The sequence below is a fragment of the Vanessa tameamea genome, chromosome 5 (genome assembly GCF_037043105.1).
Source record: "Vanessa tameamea isolate UH-Manoa-2023 chromosome 5, ilVanTame1 primary haplotype, whole genome shotgun sequence".
In the NCBI taxonomy this organism is placed as follows: Eukaryota; Metazoa; Arthropoda; class Insecta; order Lepidoptera; family Nymphalidae; genus Vanessa; species Vanessa tameamea.
The window spans coordinates 8,300,502-8,321,799 of NC_087313.1; the positions used below are offsets into that span (position 1 = coordinate 8,300,502).

At 31.5% G+C, this 21,298-nt stretch overlaps 1 protein-coding gene across 2 annotated transcripts in view; it reads right to left on the reverse strand.

Moving 5' to 3' along the window:
• Window positions 1–513: 513 nt before the first annotated feature.
• The window catches only part of LOC113392306 (mucin-2-like), a 62,690-nt gene continuing 41,905 nt past the window's right edge, over window positions 514–21,298 (reverse strand). The window contains exons 3-10 of one of the 2 annotated variants that reach the window (XM_026628664.2): window positions 4,589–7,526; window positions 4,131–4,369; window positions 3,941–4,017; window positions 3,481–3,844; window positions 3,269–3,399; window positions 3,036–3,185; window positions 2,708–2,859; window positions 514–2,514 (exon numbers count right to left, since the gene is read on the reverse strand). In XM_026628664.2, the coding sequence (XP_026484449.2) occupies window positions 2,394–2,514; window positions 2,708–2,859; window positions 3,036–3,185; window positions 3,269–3,399; window positions 3,481–3,844; window positions 3,941–4,017; window positions 4,131–4,369; window positions 4,589–7,526 (4,172 nt within the window). In that variant the 3' untranslated portion in view covers window positions 514–2,393. Of the gene's footprint in view, window positions 2,515–2,703; window positions 2,860–3,035; window positions 3,186–3,268; window positions 3,400–3,480; window positions 3,845–3,940; window positions 4,018–4,130; window positions 4,370–4,588; window positions 7,527–21,298 lie in introns of both variants that reach the window. The other variant, XM_064215018.1, reaches the window with a different exon arrangement.

The window sequence follows — 21,298 nt, forward strand, 5'->3', positions numbered from 1 at the left end:
AAAAAAAATGTGTTTAGATGCCTGAGATGAATCTTAACGCAAAACTTAAAAATGTAATAAGTTTTAACTAAATCACATAAGACACAAACAAGCATTCAACACTAATGAGGTAACTATGAGTAACTAAATGTTTAAAAAAACTACTAGATAATCTTCGTATCACCTACCGTTTACCTATGTTTATATAGTATAAATGCGACTCACTAAAAAAATGCAGCTTTCTATTATTGAATTTTTAAAATTGGATCCTTGGTTCTGTATATTACCCCTACGTACAAACCAACTAATTGTACCTCTTCACACGTCGTCGATTTAAAAAGATAAATTACATGCGAGAAATGGCGGAGCCACTGACGTGCCTCCAAATATGTAAACAGACGATTTTAAGTATTATGGATACGTATATTTATTTAACTTAATCTTAATAGTCTTGACATAGTCTTATATGTCATTTGTTTTCTTATAGTTATGTTTATAAATATTATATATGGGATAAAAATTAAAACAAATAAATATTATTATATACTATATTCAGGATCTTACAGGTTTAATTTGTAACTAATTATTATTATAATAATTAAATTAAAGATCTAAATGTACAAAAATGTTTTATATACAAGAACTTTCATGCATATACGTTAATAATTCTAATTATCTAGTTGGTAAATGTTTGACACTTCAGGAATTTACAATTAACATCAAGGTCCACGAAAAATATTAAAATACAATCGTGATATTTCTCAACACACACAAATATTTAAAAAAAAAACAATACGTGGTTTACTATAATTTAACCATATTTACATTAAATTGACAATCATTAATTTATTTATGAGACACAAAAATCGTTTCCTAACAGAGTATTAAATTCATTTTTAAATAGAATTGTAATTATAAGTTGCATTAAAATCTTTTTTTTATTTTCAGACGACTGCGTTAAATATGTAAATCGCGTTAATGTCATATAAACTGTCATATATTTGAATCATTAATATAACTAGAGAGGAATATACATGGTGAAATAAAAATAACATTTAAATCGTCTTACATTTTCCTTATATTTAAGTAACGGTGTCAGTTCTATGCATGCAGTCGAGATTTCGTCATTTCTAAATTAAAGCTTGTAATATAAATAAAACATTACGTTTGAGGTGGCGCAATAATGGCAGTAAGCCACCTTCTAAAAACGTAATCTTGAACAAAATCGACAAATCATAAGTGAATTATATATCGACCCTTTCGACTTACTTTGGCTAATACTCAATAAGAGCCCATCTCAAGCGTATCATGCGAAATATAATTCCTAATGACAACAACATATATTGTTTGACATTACAATTCGATCGTCTATAACTAAAGGCCCCGATCGACGAGACGCCATAAGCTTGCGGCTAAAATAAAGGCGTATCTAGTCGCGGGTTGTCGTTCCCGCAGGGCGAGTTCAATCGGCCTGTAGTTTGTTGAAGCGAAATATGTGCGTAGTTTTGTTTCAACCAGCCGCAGCTTGGTTCGTCGTCACGTCAAACCACGGTTTTACCGTGATCCACTAGCGAGCTATCAAAACCACGATAAAGCTCGCACGTCGATCAGGGCCTTAACCACTTCACTCTAAATATCGTTCGGTTACTAGTCACATGTTCACCAATCTAGGTTACACATATAATCGAACTCGCGTAATATAAAAAGAATAACGCATATTCTCCACAATATTTACATACCAATTGTTTGTTGGCACACTATTACACGTTGTCACATTGCCAATGAAACTACGGATTCTGAGCAAATATAGGTATGCAGAGATATCTACAGGATTCTGTATAGACTCACCTTATTCCGACTTACAATATTGGTGAGCTCTTATTCTATCTATTTACATCTCACGATCAGTCAAAGTTACTATTTTGGCAGATTCTCTTAAATTTTACGGATTCATTTTTTAAATCTTCTGTTCTATATATATTTTTCAAATAATTCATAATTTCAAATAGCCATTACAATTTTTAGGCCATTCAGTTTAATTTGTTAGTTCTATTATTTTTACGTTAACTATAATATCGAAAGTTAATTCCGGTTTGGCACAAAATGTAGTTTATGATATAGGCCGGACTATAAGCGGCTAAAATAGACCTAGAAAAAATTCGGTTAACTGTTACGAAATTGAGTTTCATGATTTATGATTAAATAATGAGAGCATACCTATTTCACAACCTGTTTATGAACTAAGCTGGGTATATATTTGTAGGAAACTGGTAAAGTTGATTTTAGTACCCAACTCTTGTAGATATTTATGAACATCTAAATGATAATTCTGAAACTATTTTCTAATACTAAACACGAAGTTTAAAGATGATATTGTCAAGGGGTTAAGTTAAATTTGTAATGTTAGAGAAGTTCTAGAAGTTGCTATCGTAGTCGGAGCGGCGTCGTGAGTAGTGTGAGCGAGGGAACTCCCCCGTGTAACCGTATACTTGTGATCCTGCGCCCGCCTGCCCGTAAAGCTGCGACCCTCCGTAACTAGTTATAAAATACAGAATTATTAAATTTAATGTAATATTTTTAATTACTGCAATTTTAATATCGAATTTGTATAAAGTATTTCGGAAGCACTTGTTTATCAAGCAATGCTGAATTTTAATTTTGTAAGTAAGGGAAAGCGTGTTTGGCAATATATAAAAAATATATGTTTGAAAATATCTGTAACAGATACCCATTGCCAGTGGTGCCATAGATTTGCGATCCCCGCCCAGAATCAGGTGTATAATGTTGCATATGCTTTTGCAATTGTGGAGTCCATTCTGATCGCCACGAATCTCCAGGGTTTGTATATGCCAGTTGCTCTATGAAGGCGGTTGACATACGCTAGATTGGAAGAAAAATATTTTGTGTTGTACACACATTAACAAGTAAAGTCCTGTTCATAAATCAATAGCTTTAAAAATTAAATATTTCATAATAATATTTTTTTGGTGGCAGTTTTTTTATATTAAAAAAAATAATTTTATGAAAAATCCATATCATAAATATATTTATAGTACCTTTCCGGACGGTATGTACGGCAAATCTCGTTCTTTCAACTGATGCATGTCATCAAATCCACCCATATGACTTTTATCAAGTTCTCGTAACATGTCTTCACTCAGTGGAATAGGCTGCTTCGTTTTGGTACTTTTTTGGCGATTAACAAGCTGAAAATGACGAATTATGAATAGTAATCGTAAGGTAATAAATATTATTACATACTAAGAATTATTAAACAATGAGTTCATACCACAGTCACACCAAATATAACTACGAAAAGAAGTGACGCTAGAGCTATAACAATTACAGCAATGCCCCACTGCGGAAGAAGAGATTCTTCGTCAGGAACGGCAACAGTAGGTTCCTCGCGTTTTGGCAAAACTGCAAAGAAACATTTAAATAATTAGTGATTTCAAATGCAATTCAATTATAAAATATTTAAAACAAAGACATAATTTATACCAATAAATTCTGTGTATGCTGGATCCATAACAAATTTTCCCATTTCCAATTTCCCTGCAGACTTGTCAATAGTTTTGGTCATCTGTTCATTACTTTTTCTCATTCTATCCTCATCTGGCTGGTCTCCTAACATTGCATCAGGGTCGAAGGTATCGGTCTGTTCTTCTTCCATTACAGAACCGGATTTTGCTTCGTGAAGAGATTTATGGAAAAATTTCTTCAATTGTGTTGTATCGACTCTTTGCTCCACATTATTAAGTTCAATAAAGTAATCGACGAGAACGGAGCCTTGACTGAATCCATCTATGCGAATGCCTTTGTACCATTTGCTTAGCAGATCAGATTTTGAATAGACGGAATTAAGCTGTTTAGAAATAAACAAAAATGATTTGTTAGTATAAATTATATTCTGATTGTTTTCATACAACCTTATATTTTATTACAACAATGTATTGCTTACCTCCTCTTTTACCTCCTTAGCTAGTTTTTGCCATTCTTTGGTATGTTGATCCAAAAATTCTGGTACCCATTTAACTCCTGTAAGAAGATTAAAACAAGTTACATATATTGTATATCCTTATAAAGAGGCTTATGCTGGTGATTTATTGGATTTTTTGGTTTAAAAGCATCATAAATGATTTTCATATTACCTGAAACTATTTTTATCGTAGCTGCTATATCGCATTCGTGGCGACAGATTCCAGGAGTAGTTGGTTGAGGAGGTGCCGATGTCGTTGTAGTCGAGATTATTAGTCGCCGTGTCGTTGATTCGGTACTTATTTCTATTTGTGGGGTCGTAGAAGTCGCATTACGTTGCAATTCAAGCAGTCGTTCAATAGAAAAGGGCGTTGTTGAAGGTGATGGCCAACCAGTAAATTCAGTTGAAGCTCTGCAATACATAAACAATTTGAAAATGTAACAGTTTTTATGTTTTATTCTTTTTTCGATTCTATCGATCTATAGTATATTTTTTTTGCAATTAACTAAAGTTGAAAATGCAATATCATATAATTACTGCTTGTATCGTATATTTTTTCAGTCTTACTGTTTGTTAGTCGAGGTAATTATTAATAAAGAAACAAAAATAAATTAAACTTGGTGTACTCACCGTGTTGGCCAGCCCTTTTGAATCTTTGGCGTTACTTGTGATGGACCTAAGTTCGATTTTTGAGTCGTAGTTTTTCTGCTAGATTTTCCGTTAGGTCTTGAGGGAAATACTAATTTAAAACCACCCGAAGATGCTGTTGTTGTACTTAATGTAGTTTCTTCTGAGGTATTCAATTTAAATCCAGGAGGCAGTAAATTTGAAACATCAGCTAATTTCAATTTAACTATTGGAGAATCGTTTATATTTTTTTCAGTTTCACTTTTATTGAGATTGTATCCTGGCGGTAATAAGGCAGTAATATCAACTGGTATTGCTAGCTTCGGTATAGTTTTAATTTTTTCAGTTGTTGTTATAGTTGACGTATTAAGTTTAAAGATTTTTGGTAAGAAAGCTGATATATCTAGTTTCTCAACATTTTTCAAAATATCTGGTTTGTCTTTATTTTCAGTGTTAGTGGTTTCAACAACTTCTGGTTTAAAGCCTGGTGGTAAAAGTTTACTAAGATCATCTTTTTGGAACTTTTTGAATAAATCATCAGGAGTTCTCTCCTTGGGCTTATATTCTTTTGGAAGCAGGGATTTATCGTCTAATATAATAACCTTGTTTTTAGAACTAATACCAGAAGAACGACCTTGAGTACCATTTATAATTTTGGCATCTTTATTTATTATAGGAACTGGAGTACTTGTGCTAGTTGTAGGCTTCATTGTTGTAGTAGTTGATGTTGTCGTCGTTGTCGTAGTACTGGTACGTTTATCTTTAAATGATTGTCGTGGCTTGTATCCTGGTGGCAGTAAGCCTGAAAGGTCATCCATAACTGTTACCAATTTTTTTTTCGGTTTTGGTGTAGTTGAAGTCGTTAGTCTATGAGCAAATTTCTTTATTTGTACTGGCAACGGGTCTGGCGAAGATCTTTCTGTGGCAACAGAGAATTGTGTACTTTTCAAAGTAAACACATTTACCGTCGTAGGGGTAGTGGTCGTTGTGGTAGTTGTAGTACTAGTAGTGGTGCTAGTTGCCTTAGTCGTTTGTTCTGTTGTCGTTTCTGTTATCAACTCTATATTTTTATTCTCTTTATTAAGACTTCCAGATAGCACTGCGCTAGATAATTCTGATTGTATGCTATCCAATTTATCGTTTATATTTTCAGTCGATGAAGAACTGTTAATAAGACTACTAGAATCATGCTTCGGATTTTGAGTAATAGACTCTTCTTCTTCCTCGTCTTCTGTTAATACTTGTTTCTTTTCTTCTTGCTCAACTGTTGGGAAAGGAAGGAACCGAGCGCCAGAAACACTTCGACTTGTTTGCACAGAGGCAACTACGATCCAATTTTCTGTTGTCATTGGGAAAGATTCATTATTTTCATTATTCATTGCAAAAGTTACAGCTGATTTGGATGTAGATGGGTAAGTTACATCAGGTATTGAAATAGTACCATTTACAACACTTTTCGTGGTAACAACAGAGACAACTTCTTGACCTAAAATGGATGGTGTTTCAATAGATGTATCATCTTCTTTTGAAAATATAAATTTCAAACTCGGTGCAGTAGTATCGCTATCATTTCCATGGTCTGGCCGATCGATAACCGTCGTATCAATAAATTGTTTAAAATTGTCATCTTTTACCATCGTATTATTCTGTTTCATAACTAATATATCAAAAGACTTAGTATTATTAATTGGTACTTCATCAGACACTTTTTCAGGTTCTTCAGTAGCATCGTATTCATCATAAATATCAGTAACCGGTTCTGCAGAAGTCTTTATTGTTTTTGAGGTTGTTGTATGTTTTACTTCAGTGTCATCTTCATCATCGTAGTATTCAACATACTCCCCTTCTTCATCTAGATCTTCATTGAGGTCATCTTCATGTGTTTCATCAGTATCGTTGGTTTTTATTGTTGTAGTAGTTGGAGCGGTAATAGTTGTAGATGTTTTTGTCGAAGATTCAAGAGACATCAACATTGGAGCAGAATCATTTGGTATATTATCATGGTTCATTGAACTTGCATCTGGTTTGCTATCATCTGTTTCAGCAGTTTTATTTGATTTTATAACTTGCACATCGTAGGATGCTTGATTATTTTTCATTAATTCTCTAAATGAACTTATGTCACTAATATCATCTTCAAGAAGAGGTTCCAAATCTAAAAGTGTTTTGTATTCTGTTGAAGAACCATGGTAACTAATAGGAGTATTTTTAATAGGTTTAAAATTACCATTTCTATTATATTTAGTTTCCGACACACTTGGAGAAACTTTTTTGATGTCTATTGAAGGAGAATCAAAGTGAGAAAATCTCGAATTATTTGGTTTTATATTGATTTTTTGTCTACCCGCAAGTTTAGTGGGATTGTACGTTGTGACTTTATGCCGATCAAATAAATCTTGATCATCGTCAATTTCGTCATCATGTACAATATGACCGCTTTGTCCATTGCTTTTAAGACTGTTTCCATCAAAAGGTAAATTTTTATATCTATTATTTTGAAGATAATCTATATCAGGATTATTTAATGTAATTTGTCCCAAAAATGTTTCAGGTTTCGATGGATCGTTTTGGTAAGCAACGGAATGTATTTGTGATACATCTGGTCTCTTTGTAGAAGCTGGATGCACAAGTTGAAAATTATAAGGTAAAGAGGGCCTAAACCTTTGCCGTTGCGATGTCGTAAATTCGGGTTGGTTTATGTAATACTGCGTACCAGACTGACTTCTGCCTGTTGGTAATTGAAAAGGCGAAGGATTTTGATCGTAGTTTGGGACCGGAAATCTAACACGCCCTTCATTATATAGGGGCTGTTGTGGTGATGATGCTACTCTGTAACTATCACCATGCTCGAAGAATGAAGTTGCCGGTCGACTATTTGGAAATATAGGCGGTTGTACTTGAGCAAAACTTCTTTCTGGTGTGTAGTAAAAGTCGTTTTCATCTGAAACAATCGAAATAAATTTATGTTAAGCTTGTTATGGCTGGCAATACATGTAAAGTTTTACAAGGTAATAGTAATACTTTAAATTACAAATAAACATAGTTTTAAAGCGTTGTAAATCTTGGTGAGTAATCCTTAAAGAATGGGCAGAATGCTGGTTTCCGAACCGGTTGTCGGTTCGGCATTTTATTGCTATGTCGATTGATCGATCGATAATAAAATATTATGGGAATAATTCTCGTGACTAAACTCTAATAAAATAATAATAATATAATTTATACTATTCTGCAAACCTAAAGTTAATCGGCTAATACATTGCTATTAATTCTTGAAAAAGAAGAACATTTAAACGATGATCAACTGTGTTAGCTCAGATACCTTTCAAAAATAATATTTATTGTTTAATTTACATTAAATTATATCCAATAGTCGTAAAGTATTATAATCGATACTGGAAAATAGTAATAAAGGAAATAATAATTAAATCTAAATCATTCAATAATAGTAGTTAATATTTAATTGTATGATTTGATGATGGTTTGTTAGACAACAGGGCGTTAACAATGTTTTTCGTAACATTGAAAAAATATTCAAAGCAATCAATGGTATTGTTTAGGTTTGCGCAATAACGGACTAACCAGTAGTCATTTGAAAAGCAATGCAAATTAGTATTTGGGCTATAAACTCACTTAGCACTACAAAGCAACACCAAATTACGGAGCAAACAGAACAATAACTTAATGGATTTCACGAGTTTGCTTCGTACTAATTTTCCTTTGTTAACAATCTTAATCCAATTTTATCCTTAGCAAAGTTTGTCATTTATTTAAAAATTAAAGAGAAACATGCTACTTTTCCTAATGTTTTTGTAATGGATTACGTATGAAGAAAATATTTACATGTAAGGGTTTTTTTATTGATCCGTGATTCCTTTAGAACAAATATCGGAAGGTTCCATTTATGCAATAAATTTAACAGGATATTCGTACGTAATATATAGTTTAAATTGCTGTACCATATGTGGTTGATTTGATTTAATCGGTCTTATAACAAATAACTTGGGCCATCAACATCAAGAGCTCAGGTGTTGTCATAACAATTAATCGACTGTAAATGGTATACATTTATATATGTATCGGACTATATAATTATATCAGATATATCCTTAATAGTAGATATAATTTAATATTCATTAAAAAAAAAGAGTTTTTAAATATTGTAATGTCGTTGCTGTCGGTACCAATTCTTTATATTAAAACTTTCTCAACAACATGCTCAAAAGTTTTAGACTGTCAAGAAGTTTGTTTTGTGCATTTTGTAGTTTTATTCACAGTGTTTTGAGTTGGTTTGTTTTGCTTTATGTCATTATTTCACATTGACTTAAACTTGCTTCAGAATAATCTCATATAATTTTGTTATTTTAAGTTTTAACGTCGCATATAAATAACACCACAAAAAGTTATTTCAATGTAATAAAAATCATTTAATGGATTAATTGTGTGAATATTTTAATTAAACGTAATTATATAAGCACTTCTAGAAAAGAAGAAGAAAGTGATCGTTTCTGGTTTATGTCTGTTGGATAATCACTAGGAAATTACTTTCTGCGTATCATATCCCTAATTAAGGATGACGGTTAAGGCTCGATGGAAGTGTCACTAAGCGTAATAGGAAATCGATAAATCGTTCCGAATATATGCAGTTCAATCCACGTGCTAGTCATAAAATAGATTCGGAATAACCAATTCTAAAAATATTACGATAGATATCAAAACTGTAAATATCGCTCAGCGTTCTTATCACGTTATTAAAATATTATTCTGTTGCAAATTATTAAATGTAGTAACAAAAACAATAATTTTACATACGAAAATACTCAACTGTAAAAGGCTTATTCAGACGAAAGTCTACGTTTACAAACGTATAAGTTAAACTATTTTATAACTTAGAATTTGTCTTGAATATTTTATAAGTATGTATTGCATAAAATAATTCGACGACCACAATTTGAAGAAAACAATAATGACATACTATTATAATGACTTTATATCGAGAATTTTCTTGAATATAAACTCATGGCCTTACTATAAATATTTAATTTCATAAAAGCCAGTCGCTGAGTTTCTTTCGCCGGTTCTTCTCATATCTGAGGTATTACAGAAGCCGTGTTAGATTTATGAGTATCAATAAGAATGTTGATCTTATTATTCCTGTGATCATGTATTTTCATTATGAGATCAGACCTGTGCAAAAATCTGACCTTGAGTTTGAAACCGTAATTTTCAATTAAGATTTACATGGTCTAAACAGTGATGAGTTCATGTAATATCCACCATAATAATACTATTAACTCATAAAAACTTCTATGACTAAACAATAATCCGGAAAAATAATAAGATATCCGGTTGAAATGGTCGCTTTTTTATTATAGTCCAGGATAATATACATACGTATTTTAATTTGGAATATATTTACAGCTGATTTTCTTGTCCGTTATAAGCTATGATATGTGTGACTTCAAAATGACAATTCAAAAGTTTTATAAGAGCCAACTTGAATAATTTAAAAGGTTAATCATTATAATATTAAACCTAATAAAATTATAAAACACGTGTTCAAATAACTTAAAATCACCGCTCATAAATATATTAGTTTATAAAAAAACTTACTCAACTTAGTAAAATTCAACGTACTTTATCTTGAATAGATACGGAAATAATGTAATACGTGTTGGCGTTATTTCCTGAGGGCGATACACAAACAGACGTGATAAAATTGCGAGCAAGCGTACACTGGCTTGTATTCGTCAATATTTTTTTCATTGGATTTTCGTTCTTATTTTCAAAGCAATAAAGGCCAAAGGTACTTACTGTAGCCGTATAAAACAATGGTACCCTTCAGCTTATTGTGAGAGTGTCATAATAATAAAACGATTTATATGTATGAATATGCGTATAGTTATCTCGTAAACATATTTCAGTTATATTGTTTCTGAATGTTGGATAATTAAAAGGTAAATCTAAATGAGTGACTTAATTACTTTGAAAATTATTCAATGAGCTTTTAAGTGATCGTGTTTTCTTAAGGGCTCAACACCTCAAACTTATTATCATTAAACCAAAGATATTTATGAAAGCAAAATTCAACATTTTTTCTATAATAATTCACCTTACGTTTCAGTATAATCTTTTACATATTTAATCATATATTAAAATGAAATAAATATTTTATTTAAAAACATTAATTTGTTTTTATCCATCATAGACTATTACTATACAAATAAATAAAATTGAAGTGTCTATGACTTAAGATAATATTGTTTCGTTTGCGAGATACACAAACCGAGACGACTAATCGTCTAAAACCGTTGCTTATTATTTTAGTAATTTCGTTACTATTAGTAGATATGGAGAAGTTTCAGATTTCACGTGTAATCGAATTATAACAGACAAAAAATAGTATAGGAATGACCACAATAGTCGATATCGGTCAGAAGGACATCATCATATTCATTATTAACATATGTTTCTTAAACCTTAAACTCTAATTTGATAATATTTGACTTTAATATAATATAATTTCATCACTAAGCCAGTTTTACAATTTTATCGAAACCACAGACGAGATGTAATATATACATATGCTCTTTCGAGAGTGAAGTGACGTTATACTTGGCCCAATACCGAAATTACTTGAAGTGAAAAAAGGCGGCAAAAAATTCGGCTTTCATTTCTCCGATGTCATATCGATGACTTTAGGGAAAACGTAAAAAGAGAGTGAAATTTCACTACGCGTATGAAATGTAACTGCTCTTTCGAGGCCAATAATTTTACTGAATAAATCACGCGAGTTCATTACGAAAAAATGTTTTATACAGAGGCTACATTACTACTTTCTATAGATTTTTTAAAATATTAAATTTTTAAGTTGAATAAATATTATATGTCTATATTTATAGAAATGAATATCGATTATCAGCCGTCGAAATCAACATCACTAGAAAACAATAAAATGTCTATTTTGATAAATGTAATTCGAAATTTAAATAATTTTGATGATTTTATATTTACGGTACATTTAATAGTACGTCCTTTGAAGATTATTATAATTTAGCTTTGCATTATAAGGAGAGAAAATTGCGTAACTTATCTCAATCAAATCTGACAGCTCTCACGGTCTTACTGTTGTTTCCATCCATTTTTCAACGCTTACGTTCAGTCGGTGAATATTTGCAAACGTCATCCAATATTTTCCTTATCTCTCTATCTCCTATACACACACACACACACACATCTTATTATCATATATCAAGTCTTTGTTATCAAAAGGAACGTTACGACTTATGAGTTCTGGTATATATTGGATATGGTAAATGGATCTTTCCTTTTGTCTGGGAATCTTTGTTGTGGTAAAAATTATCCTTTACCTAGACATAAGATTTGTTACTAATTGAGATTGGTGAGGTTCATGAAATTAATTTAGCTTTTTTGGAAAATACGCGATAATTAGTTGGTTTACGTTTAAAATTTGTCAATGAAATGTGTCGGTCATATTAGTGCAAATCTACAACAATAAAACCTGGTGCTTCTTTTACGAATGTCGCTCTTGTAATATACATATTATAATTTTTCTTTTTTTTTTCATTACGCTCATTTCATATGAATGTAGATGAAAAGTGTAAAAACACACAATGTTTTAGTATTTTACATTTACGTTCTTACGTTAATGAGAATAGTTATAAAGGTGTGTATACGTGAATGGTGTGTATTCGTTGATATATTTAAGTAATTTCGAAGCCCGATTTTTATGTGCCTCGTCATTTTAGTAGGTAGCTTATAAGGCAGAATTCAAGTCCAGGTTAATATAAAAAATCTATTTATTGAACACTATGGAAAAAAATTGGTATTTTTGTTAAAGCTTTCCTGTCAGATGAAACAGGATTTAGCGAGATTTTTTCCAAGATATTTAACAGCGGATTGAAAGATTTACATGGGTCAGAATTTCTTCTGATGTGGTGCAAGTTTTCACACGGTGTAGTCCTTCACCATTACGAGAGGTTTTTCTAAACATTGATCTCTAGCACTACGTTCAGAATAACCAATCAATGTAATTTATTTAGATTATACCTAAAAATATATAGATTTCATGAAACGAAAAAAGAAAATATTCCTTTAAAAATAAAGTTTTAGATTCGGTTGAAGAAAGAAATATTGTCTCGCCATCTTTTTTTACAATTATTATGGCGAAGCCGTTCCCAATAAAGCGTCAAAAAGTTACATAGTTCACAGAATTAGATCAATTATTGTGAGATTAGTTGCAATATATACAAACACACAATTCGATATAAAAATATATATACACGCAAACTTTGTCTTTATAGATACTTCAGAAATCCCTTAGGCTTTGTAAGCTGTAACTTTGCGGTCGATGTGTCAGGGCGAAACTAATGAATGCTGGTATTAAGACTTTTAGCTCCTAGTGATCACGACAAAGTTCTAAGAAGTTACACGCCATGTGGAAAAATTGTTCTCAGAAAACTGTAAACAAATATACCTACTGATATCCTAAACTTCAACACTCGATTTAAATTTTATACTAGAATCATACAGTTATATTATAAGTCTTGATATTAATGAAAATTTTAAATATCAATGATGATTAATACAAGGGTGCGGTTTGTCGTAAATCGAAGGTAATTAGGCGCACACATGTAGAACAGTCTGCGCGTGACGTGTAGAAAGGGTTTAAAGCTTTTTATGGCGTAAATGGACATTTTGAAAAACATTTAGGGGCGTGAGTGTTGACAATTGTTTATTAGCGGTTAGATATATTAAATAGAAATAATAGAAGCTGGGATTAATCCGTAGATTTACATGAATGTAAAAATACATGAATACACTAATCAATAATCCACGAGCAATTAGAACGAATATAATTTATTGTATTGAAATATTTCTAGAGACCTAAAGACCTTTAGCGTCCAAGATAAAAAAATCACAACTAGTTTTACAAATAATGTAAAGAAAACATTTCATCCAACAACAAAAAATAATCGAACGCATGTAAGAGGGCTAAGTAACAAGGGGATTAATTTCCTTTGTTCAATATACTATACTAGGAAGCAGGAAAGAAACATTTTCCTGTCGTTGAAATTATAATTTCTCTTTTAGTTATACTATATATATATATATATATATATATACTTTTTTTTTATGGCATTGGTTATTTATTTTGGCAATTGTTGTTTTCCCGATTTACAAAAGTACAAATTTCACAATGTTCAATCAAATCGGACTCAGGAAATCTGAAACGTTGAAATGTGACCATTTGATGTTCTCAGGTTTCAATACTGTTTTGGGCGTTTCGGCCATATTTGTTTATATAACCTTTCTTTTAGGTATTTTTTATTTATTTTAATGTGGCTGACGTCACTTCGGGGTAATGGATCACCGTCGCCCATAAATATTAGCACTGGCACTAAGAAATATAATTAATCTTTGAAATTATTTTTAGGAAGATAAGTTCCATGTGCATTTAATTACACTGGTCCGCTCTCCGTTCAAATTGGAACACAGCCATAAAACGTATTGCTTTTACATAGAACAAGTAGTAGGAAATAAAAGTAAAAAATTAATGGTATTAAGAGGAACAGTAAAAACCGTATGTTGTAAGTATATTATTTTAATGACAAATAAACGGCTAGGCCCATCAGAAGGAGCAAGGCATAGAAAATGCAAGGCCAAGTTTAAGCGAAAGACATATAAAGCCTACATATGTTATATATTATATATGGATGTTAGTAAAAGATTTAGTAGTACACTAGAAATGACAACATTTATAGATATAGAGGGTTATTGGTAATTCGACGTATTCCCGTTAGGAAGTGATAGGGGTAACTATTTGCGATAATTTTAACCCCCATATGAATTATTCAAAAGTTAATCATTTTTGAGTTATCACGTTTTTTTAGTTTTTTTTTTTTTAAATAAGTAAGAAATGGAATTACCAATAACCGATATATTTTATTGTGTAGAAAGCGATACCTATTTGCGGGTTTTAAATCCCACCAGGCGCAGCCAAATGACAATGAAATGAACTTTTTAACGAATAGTGTACATTGTACACTTTGTAATAAATACTGGTATATGGTATATATACTAATAGATAAAAAGAGATAGAGATATTATATAACTAGGTACGCTTCGCACTGCCACTCTCTTTAAATTTAGACAAGTGACGCGACAAACGCGAATTTCATGTTCTTGTATTTTTGCCTGCAATAATGTAAGCGAAGTCGCGAGCAAAGCATTACGTTTTATTTACAAACACGAATCTCAATCAGTAAAACTTTATTTTGTGGGACATCGGAAGACAATTGTTCTTAAACTTTGTTACTCGGCAGACAGAACAATGGCGGCTACTAAAAGTCCAGCGAGTTGATTAGTTTGTTAATCGGTTCGTGAAAGTGTTACAATCATTTTTATAACCCCAGCGAATCCCTTAACTGCTTTATGAGTACTTTACGATGGAATTACATTTTCAAAGTTTATTACATATAAATTTTACTCTATGAAGAAATTTATTTATCTTCATTTTTCGCTAATCATTTTATAATGTATCTACATATTATGTCTATTTTAATATAAAATGGTAAATATAATTACAGTAAGAAAATGAATTGTGAGGACCTTAATTATTTTTTCCTTTTCTTTTAAAAAGGTTTTTAGGACAATGAAAAAATATATATATATTGTTTATAGGCACTGAGAAAAGTGGGTGATACCCAAACTGATTATTTTTTTCTTTAAGAAAGCATTTTTATACCCGATTTGAAAATAGTCGCTTACTCCGTTTCTGTAACATCACAAACATTCGACTTCGAAAATTTATATACCCTACTGTTTCGAATAGCGTTTAGTCGATTTTGAATAAGGCCTTATATTCTACCAGACGGTAGCATAACGAATCGATTCTTTAATAAAGTATGTTGTGTACGTTGTTTTCGTTGTCATTGAACGATATAATTATCCTTAAACTCTGTAGGTGCTCTGTAGACTGAGTAATGGCGGTTAGGAACAAACTCAGCCAGACGATTAGTTAGTCGATAGCTATGTTTGTAGAAATGTAACGACTACTTATAAGCTAGTTAGAACACTTAACTGGTTTACTCATATTTACTTTGAATTTGATATTATTTTTATTCTGTGGATGTTGTGATAATACCTTACTAAGTTTAAACTTCAGTCGTTGAAATAGTTCTAACCCTGTTTATATCGACTCAAACCTTTCTCTCTCTACAATATTTCGTATATTAGGAATACTATTACAAAGATAAATGTTTAATCCTCTCTATATTTATCAAGAACGATATTTGATTATTCATCGAATTTTCGGAAGATCTTACGTAGCAATCGCAACGAGGAGAGGATTAGTTGAGTGTACCGAAATTTACGATAAGTGAGGGGCTCCAGTAGAATTAAGGTAGAAACGAAACTCCACGTGCAGACCATAAAATTCATAACTTAGTCAGATGAAAAAAAAAACAAAATGACATCGTATATAGTCCTATGAAGACGTAGCATATGCAATGAATTCTCGTTTTCTTAAGATTTTTAAGATTTATAACAGTATATTGAATAAAAAACCTTATAATGCTTTAATATTATTGATATTAATATTATAAATTAAAAAAAATATCACGATATGCATACCAAGAACCATTTTACTTTTATTACCATTTCATCGTTTTAAGTATATATGCTAACACTATAATAACGGTATAGGCAAATATATTAAAATTTTCGTAGGTTAAATTAGTATCAAAATAATAACATTTTTTTAAACAAGATTGCTCCAAGAAAGTACTTACTACGGAATTATGATGAAATTTAACAAAACACCTTAATTCAATGTGACCCGGGGCTACATCATGATCTAATAGTCAATTACACAAGCCGAACACGTACACACTTCGGTAAATGTTTGAAATACAACAGCACATAACGTGCCTCGCTCATATGTAATTAGCTTATGTACTTTTAACATCAGTTATGGCCATTAATATATAATTACTTGAAAGTTAATTACAATCTATTCTGTCGAATATTTAGTTTTATTCAGAATGAAATATTGCTCATTTGACAATATCGGTATTGGATTCTATTATATTTAAATGCTTATATTAGCAGCCTGTAAATTCCCCACTGCTGGGCTAAGGCCTCCTCTCCCTTTGAGGAGAAGGCTTAAATGCTTATATTAGGAAAACTTTAATTCAAAGGTTTGGTGAGTGACTTTTGATCTTGTTTTAAATCGAAGGGAAAATAAATTATTAGAAGAAATATTATAATCATCACCATTCACTAGCTCCTATTTCGTTAATTGAAGTTTATATATTTTAATTGTGGTGGGTTTATATCAAAATTTAATATTCATTTTTATCCCATTCATTTTAGAACGAAGTATATTAACCAATATACATACACGGTTCATCCACGGAACAAATTCCGGTTTTTTGCTAACCGAACGATCCCCCGAGGCACCGGGGTCTGCAGGGTGCCAGGAAACCCAACCAGGGTACCAGCTTAACTTTACCACTTAACTTAAATACCTATATAAAAAAATACCAAGACAAAGATTCTTGGTGGTAGAGCTTTGTAGGCTCAGGGTAGGTAACACCCATCCATCTTATATCCTACAGCCAAACAGCAATATTTGGTATGGTTGTGTTTCGGTTTGAAAGTCGAGTGAACCAGTGTAATATAAAATATGGTTTGATTAGTATTAATAATAAATAAATGTTTATTAGTTCAAAATTCAGTAAAAAATTAGATACAAAAATAAAAATGAGTTTTTTTTTAATCTAATCAATTATAAGGGTACGAAATACAGGACTCGCTTGGGGCGCCTAATTGATTAAAGCTTGAACTATACTCTAGATAAACTATAATCTAGATTCGTAAAGTTCTACCTTTATCGTGAGCTTATTAGTTACATGAAGTTAGCGAAAAATGTCATAACCAGTTTTATATACATTTTTTTTATTATGTCGGTAGATGGACAAGGAAATGGGCCACGTGATGGTAAGTGGTCACCACCGCCCATAGACAATGGCGCTGTAAGAAATATTGACCATTCCTTTCATCACAAATGCGCCACCAACCTTGGGAACTAGGATGTTACGTCCCTTGTGCCTGTAGTTACTCACCCTTCAAACCGGAACACTGGCTCACTTACCCTTCAAACCGGAACATAACAATACTGAGTACTGCTGTTTAGCGGTAGAATATCTGATGAGTGGGTGGTACCTACCCAAACGGGCTTGCACAAAGTCCTACCACCAAGTACTATATACATCATACATACAAAACATACTTTCAAATGTAAATAAATCAAATCAAAATTATTCATTGTCGTGGAACATCTGGTCGGCACAAAGTTACTTCGGCTATACATTATATATTAAATAATTTCAGTATGTGTATTTATTAAATTGTTATTAAAAATCCCTTGTGAATTAAAACAAAAACAAAAAATATGTTCAAATTAAACTTTATATAAAAGAAAGAGGGGGAGAAAAAGATGGAAAGGTCGAATGGAAGGCCATCACGATTTTCCTTACGTGACGATTTTGTACCAGTTCACTCTACTGTAAGCGTTGCAAAAGAACTTCGTTCCATAAAATGTTGTTACTTGTTATGCAACAAAAATATGAACTAGGTTAGAATTAGTTACACTTTATTCGGATTTGTTATTTATACAAAAAAACTTGCACTCGCCTTAACTTAGTCATGTAAACAAGTGTCGTAACTGCTAGTGGCTTTCATGTCTCAAGTATGAGGTATTTGAATAGTTTATCTTATGTATTAGCGTTTATTATGTGATATATAGAAACAGGAATCCAACAGACTTAGGTAAGTTGAACCGGTCAGTCGGAACTAAATGCATAGTAGGACCTGTTTGCATACAATAGTAATTCGACCCACGCCTATGTTTTTATGTTAGCAATAACCATTCTATAGTTTAAAACAGGCGCTCTAAAGCTATATCCACATGGAATTTTAAAATTACATTTTGCTAAGCTAAATAATTATGTAGAAAATAAATATCAATAAAACAAATGACAACGGTCGGTATGTATACGAATATTTTTTAGTATTATTATATAAAATGTTACATTTATACTCGGATATATATTTGATTCACGATATTTTTGAATATTATAAAACAAATTCAAATATTTGTTTTGTGATTTTATACCACTTTTTTTTACACACATCTGTGTACATATAGTCTATGGTACTTTCATAGTTTCTTTTATTTCGTTATAGATATAGCAAAGGTATATTTTTAAACTGCCAAAGTAGCAACGTTCACAGAAACGTGTTGCTCTATTAAGTATTACAAATTCAACGGTTCGCTTTTGGGTGCTTTACATAAATGGTTATTGCTCACTTTTCATTGGATCAACGTGTAATAAAGATTGCCATCGTGTTGCATATTGGCACAATACGAAGGATAAGCGCCGTTCAATAAAAGTAAATTGTATGAGACTGCATAGACACAATTCACAATGCACGTATTGAATGAAACTTAAAGTATTATGTATACAATGAGCTTGACATTTCTCAGTTCTATAAAATTTTATAAAGTTCACAAAGCGACTATATATTTTTTTTCTATTGAGGGATTTATCTGTCTTCGTTAGACAATGAGATGAGATTCTGAAACGCTTATCAAAGTCAGATAAATATTCAGTGCTCATTGGTTATATATTACGTCATCGGTTGCCATCGACCAATCAAAATTAGTCTATTTGACATTGATCGGTGTTTTAGAGAGGCGAGATGGCCCAGTTTGAACACGTGAATCTTAATATTGCTGGTTCAGTCTCGGGCAATTGTAACTAAATATTCATACACTTTATTTTTGTTTTTAATATTCATCTCAACTACCAGCCCGTATTGAAGCCGCGTGGTGAAACAAGCTCTAAGCCTTCTAGAAAGTAGAGGATATATTAAAACGATATATTTACAGACAGTTACTTACTACTAGCGTTTCAGAAACCTTATGATAGACTCGCTTAATTAAACTTAATAGAATATAACGAAATAAAATCATAAATAATTTAACTAGCAGTGTCTAATAACTACTTTAAAAACAGCTATTTATTTCATTTATCAAGCAAACTGAACATTAATACTCATTGTCTAATAATAATGTACTGTAACTTCTGAGTTTCATGCTTTTTCATTCTGGTAGAATCTACATTCTGAACCGGCGGTAACTTAAAATTTAATCTTGTAATCTATTTAACTTAAGCATATCTCTAACTGATTACATTTTCATGTAAATATAAAATTACAATTTCGAAATAAACATTAGTCAAATAAAATATACTTATATAAGTATAACCGTACCATAGATAGAACAAGGCATTGACGGAGTGGTGGCTGAGATTAGAAAAGAGGACCGTCGGAGGTCCATCGGCAAGATAGGTCGATGACATTGTCAAAGCCACGACCACGAAACAGGACCAACAGGATCAACAAGGTGCAGAGAGAGGCCCAAAAGCTTGGGAAAGTGGATGATGATTGTGATAATGATAATCTGAATAATTATAGTTATTAAGAAAGTATTCATAATATCGTTCTAACTCAACTACCAAGATTTATCTAATCGCAAACGAACAGTATGATTCATTGATTTAGCATTTACATAAATGTATATTAAATTATTCTAAATTTATTTAAATATACACACATGATATAACACAAATAATGATAATGAGGCTTCATTTAGGTATCCTTTGATGAAAGCTCAATACTAATTGCTCCATAGATTTCCCTCAAAGAATTATTCACCTTGCGTCGCTTGTATGAATAGAGCTTAATACAGCGATCACGGATGGTTGGACTAGTACGAGGTCCTATTGGGAAAAGCGTGATTTCATATGTTTCATTTCAAGATTTAGAAAAAAATCTAATGAGGAATTGGATTATTGCTTTGTATATTTGTCTTTTATTTGATTTTTTTAATTTCATTAGTTGGAGTAAAAATTAGATGAAGAGACTATTCTATATTATGTAACAAATTATTGTTAGCTATTAACTATTTGCCTGCGCCTGAACTCCTATAGTCGTGTAACTCTAGTAGACCGTAAATCCGTGTACGATATGAGAACGAGAGCATAAAAGTACAAGTATGTTTGTATTGTATAATTTTCAATATTTCTTGAGCAGCGAGCTATTCTCCATTAAGATTGGCATGTAATGGAAATCGGTCATATAGTCATCATTAATTTAAGAAAGCAAGCCAGATGGAATTCTGCTTAGAAACTATTTTTGTTTTTGCTAAAGGAGTCAAACGGAGCAATACTTATTTCACAAGACTCAACTATTTTTTTCATGTCACTTTAGCTTTAACTGAAGGAGAAAATAGCATTATTAGTAATATAAAAAAATATCAAAGTATGAGTTATGGAGTTACTTTGGTTTATCTTTCAGTAAACTTCCATTTCTTGACGAAAATATTTGAATAAATTTATATTTAAAAAAAGGCTCAGTGTATTTATGTTCAACTTCGATGGTTAGATTAAATAAAAAATATACGCTAATTAACACGATTAAATAAAATACCAAATTGCTTGACATAACAGATGTGGTTTATTTATATAGAGTGTGATCTCGTACTAATCGTGCTTGTTCTTGAATAATAAATGGAGCGCCAGTTAGGCGACACACGTGGGCGGTAGCAACCCACATTGAACTGGGACT